The sequence below is a fragment of the Hyperolius riggenbachi genome, chromosome 1 (genome assembly GCF_040937935.1).
Source record: "Hyperolius riggenbachi isolate aHypRig1 chromosome 1, aHypRig1.pri, whole genome shotgun sequence".
NCBI classification, from domain to species: Eukaryota; Metazoa; Chordata; class Amphibia; order Anura; family Hyperoliidae; genus Hyperolius; species Hyperolius riggenbachi.
In genome coordinates, this window is record NC_090646.1 from 548,825,350 (window position 1) to 548,833,220 (window position 7,871).

Sequence of the window (7,871 nt, forward strand, 5' to 3'; positions counted from 1 at the left end):
AGCCTTCTCACTTTTTGTGAGAGCACTCTTGCGTATCCCCAGCGTGCATTTGTATTAGGAGTGTATAGTTTAATACACACATGCAGGGATGTAACTAGAAATCACCGCCACCCCCCCCCCCCCTCGTTTTCTGCAAAGGTAAACTGAGAACTACTGTTATCCAATTGGCAAGTGAACACTTGAATGCCTTTTCCCCATGGAGATAAAAACAAACAGCAGTGAAGCACTGACTGAATGCATTTTCTCTATCAATTACTATTTTCCGTGATAAAACATGCATGTTTTCACACACACAGACACGTGGCATGCAGAAAGCACATACAGAAAACTGAGACACGTGTGCTCCCAGTCACAGCTTATTACACTCACTCTGACCATCTCTAATGGAGTAGAACTGGCTCTGCAGACTTTTCCAGCATCACTACAGTTTAGAGCACTTGGTAAAGGTGTGGAGGGGGGGTGGGAACAGGGCGCTGTACACAAGAGCCTGCTGCACACTTAACAGGGACTGTCTAGAAATGTTGTCTGCAAAACTTTGTATGATTTGTTTACAGTGCAGATGCAGTCATTAGAATAATTGTGCAGAGAGCAGAAAGTGTTTTTTTCTCTCCGTGCCCTTAGTTGTCAGTCTCTCAGGACAAGGAATAGAAACTTCTTCCAACATTGGGCCCCTTGTAGGTCTGGAAGGGGCCAAACTTAATGGAAAGTGGGGAATCCACTTGAGAGCCAAATGTAATGGCTCTGAGGACAAGATTTGGCCCGCGGGCTGGAGTTTGACATGTGTAATGTAAGCTCTTTATTGATTGAGTCCATTGCTGAATACATGTTGGGGTGCAGCCACTTGTGTTGAGCACTGGGTGATGTCACTATTAATAAAAAAAATCTGTAATTTACATTATCAATATTTTACCATTTACTTACCTGGCACCCATTTTTGCTTAAACCTTTCATTTCTAGTGCCAAAAACAATCCCCAACCACCCCCTCCTAATTCCTAACACTAACCCTGGCACCCAAACAACTGCTAGCTGTGACCAATAGGCTACAACCACTATTTCCTATATTTAGAACTAGACAAGAAGGAACTGGCAGCCTAATCATGTGTGCAGCTATACAGTTCCCTGATAAACAACTTGCTTTTAAAACTCTACATTCATCATCAACCAGCAGTGTCTCACATATTGAAAAAGCAACTAGATGTCTTAAAAAAAAAAAAAAAAAAAAAACCTCAGTGACATCTATGCATTTCTTTTTGATATTCCTGATCGTTCCTGATAGTGGAATTTATATGTCATGTTTTATTTTTATGCATAAGTCACCTTAGCTTTACACAATCCCTGCTAGCAGATCGGCAATCATAAGGGAATTCCCCCAGCCAAGATTCACATTCTGTGCTGGATACTAGAATAATATAACCAGGCAGATAAATAATTCCACACAAGGGTACATTACTATCAGAGAAAACCTCCACTGCCTGGCTGCCCCCCTCCTTACCCTGCTCTTTCCTGTCTGCACAGATGATTAGTAGCGTTTGCCTCCAGAGCTCTTCTTCCCACGCACTGCGGCGCTGCACATGCGCACTGCGAGCAGCACAGGCAGCCTGGAAGAGCCCGGTGATTCCTAGCCGGGGTAACCCCGGAATGCGCCTCTAGGCTCATTAATAATCTGCGGGCTCACTCGGCGAATGAAAGCGGCTATATTTAGCTTCGAAGACATAAATAATGCAAGGATCTCTCCAAGCGAGGGGGCACCTCGGATTGCCAGCTGAAGCATGTAGCTGCTGCGGTAACAGCGGTGGGAGAGGACAGGGAATCCCCCTTCCAGCCGCTGTGCGCTAAGTGGTCTCCAGCTAAAGATGAAAGCACAGCAGTTTTATGGCAACAGCACCTCTAGCGATACGCGATTCATTTTGAAAACATCTTAGAAAGCTGAACACCCGAGTTTACCATAGCATTTAAATGCTCTTTTCTGCTGTGTACGTGCTCGGGAAAAAATATCTTCAACGTGACATTTTTACACCACATCAAAGATGTCAAACTGAGTCTAAAACGAGAGCAGTTTCATGTTACAGTACTGCGAATAGCAAGTGCTGTGTGTGCCTATGCTGGCCCGGGGAGCTCTCCATAGTGCTGAATTCTCGCTGAAGACATATAGGAGCTCTTCATGGTGCTGAATTCTCGCTGAAGACATAGGAGCTATCCATGGTGCTGAATTCTCGCTGGTAGATATACGGGAGCTATCCATGGTGCTGAACTCTCGCTGGAGACATATAGGAGCTATCCATAGTGCTGAATTCTCACTGGTAGATATATGAGCTATTCATGGTGCTGAATTCTTGCTGGAGATATATAGGAGCTATCCACAGTGCTGAATTCTCACTGGTAGATATATGAGCTATTCATGGTGTTGATTGCTCTCTGATAGACGTAGGAGATGTACATGGTGCTGAATTCTCATTGCTAGACACAGCAGTGTTTAGTGGTGCTGAATCGCACTGGTGGACACAGGGCACAGTACAAAGAACACTCATGTCATGCATAGGCTTTACTCACACCAAATAAATCAACCCTGCACCAATTACTCAAGAAAGCAATCAGTGTAATGCAGCATAGATATATTACCCAATCTTGAATCATCATGCCCAGCTCATCAAAATTAAACTTTAAAACTTGATCTGCAGACCATTTCTTAATAAGAATACACAGATCAAGGTATCCAGTGCACAAGCACTTTATCTGGTAGGAGGCGAATGAATCCGTGGCAGTAATATCTCCTCAAAAACACCATATCATTCTAGTAGGTGGTTTGGATCTGCGAGTCTTATGTATATTTTATGTGCTGGAATTTTCAGTGTGTTTCTCATGCACCACGAAGATCCTACAATCAGCATAGAAGGCACTGAGCTGGAAAACTGATTGACACAGTAAATAGATGATGCAGAAAATAAACAATCGCACATAAAGGAAAGCCTCTCGACTCATTTTACTAGCAATAGATACGGCACACTCTATTCCTCTGCACCTGTCCCTTCTGTTTTCACACTCAGTTATCCTGTTAAGTGTTACTTGATAGGTGTATCATGCACCTTGATACGGATAATAAAGAAAATTATTTGATATGTGTGTCACAGTTTAGCAATAGTGAATTACAAAGACTTAACTATGGAACCCTTTTCTTTTTCTGTATCCCCATTTCAGCCATCTTGTGCCTTTATATTTCAATAGCATTTAGTAATTAACTGTTGAAGACTATACAAAACTAGTTTTATTTTTTCACCTTTTCTATGAATCTGAAGGGACATTTAAAGAACCATCGGGCTAGGTGAAAAAAAATCATGGTTTTGTAAAGAAGATGTAATGGGTATATCACTCACCAACCGCTTGATATACAAGCATCATAATTTGGACATACAAAAAAAAACAAATATCGTCCTAGTGAAAAAGGACGGAATGGGATGGCTTAATCATGACAGGTGCAAAACAAACTGGAGGAAAACTTACTAGTTGCGCAGAGCAACCAGGCATTTGTTCCACTTAACAACTGTGATGTAATTGGTTGCCCTGTGCAACTCCTCCATGTTTGCTCCAGTAGTCCTTGCAAGTGTCTTGATAAATAAGTCCCACTTCGCTTGATTTCCCAAGAAAGTTGCAAAGAGAACTGGAGTAAAGGAGAAGCAGTTGTTGGTGGTAACAAGTCTGAATTCTTATTTAACAGCTTAAGTCTAGTTCTTGCTCTTGGGAATTGCAAATATGCTGTCTTTGCTTTCTTGTTAAGCCACCTCAATGAGTAAAATACACCTTTCTCTGCAGGGTATAAGTTCAAGTTTAAGGATGTTCATAATGAATTTTAAATCGACCAGAACAACTGTCTTGTCCATTCAACTATCTTACCATGACTGATGTATGAATTATTCTAATACAAAACTGCATACAGCGCTGTCAAATCTTAATTCAAAGTCTACCATGCTTCCGGAATTCTCACAAGTTTGAAGTCAGTTACGACTTTTATGAAGATTAAACGATCAGAATTTTGTACTTCCAAAGTAACTGAAACCATATTGTGATTTTCTAGAAAACATACACTTAGAGAGACAAGAAACCTGCAAAGCAACATGCTTTCAGTCAAGCTCAGAGCTCCACATAACACCACTCAACTGTCACATAAATAAGTCTTCCTCTTGAAACAGACAGTGATTACCGACACTTCGTGCGTGAACTAAAGTTCATTCACCAAACAGCGCACAATTTAACGTCATCCCTAGTTATGCATCTCGAAATTATGTACATATTCAAACAATGCAATGATAAGAACAAAATACTACATAAATAATACTGTACAGTACTAGCTTTTCTATCTCACAGGGATGTACAGCTTTTCTATCTCACAGGGATGACAGAGAAATAAGCGGCAGGGCTGAAATGCACATAAGCTGTTGTGTATCACAACTGCAAACACGCGGAGAAAAGTCACGAGTTATACTTGATACTCATTGGTGTAAATTCAGCAAACACACACAGAAAGGTAAACAATCACTCGCATTTACGAATCAAACACAGTACATGCTAAATCAGAAACAGAAGTGACATAAAGGCAATTTACCTGAATTTCCCTGGCGTGGTATACAATAATTAGACCAAGCAGAATAATCGTGGAAAGGCTTATAAGGCATTTTAGAGCTAATGAGTACAGCGATCCCTGCAACAGAAACACGTTTCAGTTTGGCTGAGACACAACAGATTAGGAAAAGAAAAAAGTTGTCACTGCAAGATAACTCATTGCGAAAACACACGGATAAGTTTACGTACAGGGAATCATTGCGTGCAGCTGGGGCTGTCCTCCTGGGGATACAAAGCTGAGTCTAAACTACAGGGAAAGGACAGCTGTCAGGACAACTGTATCGCAGGGGGCATGCAAATAACCCAAGCCATTTCTCAGTGAAAGTGACACTTGGGCTTAGGCAGCCTCTCCAGCAAAGTGCTGTCATTCTCTCCAGAGGCTTAGACAAAGGAGTGACTAATTATAAGGTGTCTAATAGAAACAATTCCTGTATTCTTTAGATAGACCAGCCAAATTGGTTCAAATAATGAGACTTTTTCTGATTGAACATGTCATGGAGCAAAGCCAGCAGGAACATCTTCGAGCACTGTGATCTGACATTCCGCTATTATATTGTGCCACTTAAGGGCTCTAATCCTAATCCGCGTATGTACCACATTCTGATATTTCAGGCATAAACATTAGCACTCTAACATCTGCTAGCAGTAATCAGTTCCTATAGGTGACACAAATCACCAGAATCCCTTAGCTAGGCTCACGCTGGGCAGCGTTCTCATGCACATCAGAAGTGGTGAAAAGTTGGCAAACTCTCCAGGAAGTGCAGCAAACTTCATGCGGCTCACATGGGAAGGAGAGGGAGGGGGGTCAGGACTGCAGGCGCACACGGGAAGCCCTGGCTTTACCTTGTCATAGGCTCCCCAAGAAAGTTCAGTCTCTATGACCATCACCACGATCCCAAACATCCCGAAGATGAGCGCGTAGTCACTCAGGCGCTTGCGCTTCTCGAACAGCGCTCTCCGGTGCCCGAGCTTGTAGCCGATGTTCTGGTTCTTCTTCTTGCTGGACTTGCTGCCCCCCGAGCTGCCGTTGTTCCCCCCGCCCGCCTGCCCGCTGCTGCTGCCCGCGCTGTAGGGCGCCAGGTTGTTGGAGTTGTGCTCGGGCTTGGAGACGACGATCTCCGGGGCGGCGGCGGCGTTGCTGCTGCTGGAGATGGGCTGCAGCGGCTGCGACTCCGAGTCCAGCTCGTGGAGGTTCCTGCGGGACGCGCTCAGGCTGCTCAGCGGTCTCATGACTCCGCCGTTGTACCTGCAGCTGCTCATGGCTATTTCCGTGAAGGGGTTGCTCTCCCGGCGCTGGCCGTTGCTGCTGCTGGGGCTCGCCTGCTGCTGGGCGCTGGGCTGATGGAGCTGCTGCTGCTGAGGAGCTCTGGACGAACTTGCATGGCTGGAAGGCGTCAGCTCACTCACGTTCAGCTGGCTGCCCTGCCGGGAGGAGGCGGAGGAGAGCGGGGAAGTGCGGGGGGAAGAGGTGCGCACGAGGGGCAGGTTGGAGCAGCTGTTGCACTGAAGGCACGGAGCGTCCTGATGCTGCTGCTGGAAGAAGAGCTGCTCGTCAGGGCTGTACTGCTGCTGCTGCTGCTCTGGGTAGAAGCCGTGCTGGAACTGCAGCGATGTTTCCATGTCAGAACTGTTAAAGCTGCAGGAGGACCGCCAGGCGCTGGACCCAGCGCAATGCGTTCTGTCAGGGATGGGGAAGTCCTCCTCAGTTCGAGAGGAAGGGCCCATTTCGGCACCCGTAGAATCAAACCGAAGCGTCCGATTGGTGGGGCGGACCAAAACAACGGGCATGACGTCGCGCCTGGGCGGGGCTTCAGGCTGGGTGAGCTGCTGCCGCTGGTGCGCCTCAGATCAGTGTAGAGTGTGCCACGTGCGCCCGCTGGCTGACCCTCGGCCGCCGCTGTCCACACATGTCTGCCTGGTGCCTGTCACTCATCCTCGGCTGCTGCCAGGTGCTGTGTGGCCGATCAGCAGAGGCTAGATGGGCGATCACCAGAGGCACGGTGCATCCCTGGGCTGCTGCTGCTGCTGCCCGTGTGATTGATTGCCGCTCGCTGGCTGCAACTTCCAGAAATGTGCTCTGCTAGCAGAAAGGTCGGATCAGGTTTTCAGCTCTCTCTTGTAGAGAAGATACGAAGACGTGTAATCCCTGCAAAATATACAGATATACTTTATTAGCACGTCTCTTGCATTTCACAGTTGTAACTATTTTAGTCATTCACATGAATGCATTGGCAAATATACTCTATATACTGTACAAATTAATGGGATAGTTAGCACTTGTTAGTTACAGGATGGTTTGTATACAGACTGAAACTTTAAAGGATGTCCTACAAAATGCTAAAAAGTGTGAAATGTTCTTAGGAATATTTAAATACACTCAAGGTAGTGTGATCAGATTTCTGATCAATTTTGTACAGAAGCGATTAGAAAAATGATCATACACCTGATAGGACCCCTCAGGAATTATCGATTCAACCCATTGATCTGACAGGAAATTGTGTGTACCAGGCATAATTGACATGTTCTGTCTATATCTTTCTGTCTACACTGTATATGTGTTTGGAATATACATGATTGCATGTTATGTGTACAGGCTATGTTTTTTTCTCTAACTGTGCAACACGCTGACTGCAGTCCTATTTCTCTTATATCAACATCAGTGGCAAACTCTTATGGGGCAATACACTGTCTCTGGATTATTTTGTATGGGTTTTATTTTACAGTATTTGTGAAGTGGGTGATTAACCAGACACTGTTCATTGAACAGGTCCCCTTTAAGTATATTACTCTCCACTTGTTCTCCTCAGGTCCAGAAACATGTAGCACCCACAATTTTCTACAACACTTTGTGCCTCCTTCACATTGTTATCTGAAAAACTGTTGTGTTACTAACTGATCAGAATTTCCATAGCAGTGCATTATGACATTTCAGTTAAACTGCATATAATGTGAACTAAGTCACTGGGAAACTGTCATTACCTTCTCCTGGGTTTTTCTGTTGCATTATAACTGACAGCAACTGACTCAGTGTAAACCCAGCCTAAAGGTGGCCACTAACGGTCCAATTTCTAGCGAAAAATCGTTCGAGCGATCAGAAATTCTGATCGGATTGGTTGGATCAGTTGATGGGCGCAATCAATTACAGACGATTAAAAAATCAGTCGTCCGATTAGATTTTCGACGAACCAAAATTTGAATTTTCTTGTTAGCTGTGATAGATAGGAAGCAAAGATTGGTTCGTTGATGGTGTAGTGAA

General features: G+C 44.7%; 1 protein-coding gene across 3 annotated transcripts in view; it reads right to left on the reverse strand.

Annotated features, from left to right (window-relative positions):
• Positions 1–6,329, reverse strand: part of KCNN2 (potassium calcium-activated channel subfamily N member 2) — a 24,778-nt gene extending 18,449 nt beyond the window's left edge. For all 3 annotated transcript variants that reach the window (XM_068271678.1, XM_068271679.1, XM_068271677.1), the window contains exons 1-2: positions 5,459–6,329; positions 4,599–4,694 (exon numbers count right to left, since the gene is read on the reverse strand). In XM_068271678.1, coding sequence (XP_068127779.1) covers positions 4,599–4,694; positions 5,459–6,235 — 873 coding nt within the window. In that variant the 5' untranslated portion in view covers positions 6,236–6,329. The remainder of the gene's footprint in view (positions 1–4,598; positions 4,695–5,458) is intronic.
• Positions 6,330–7,871: the final 1,542 nt, after the last annotated feature.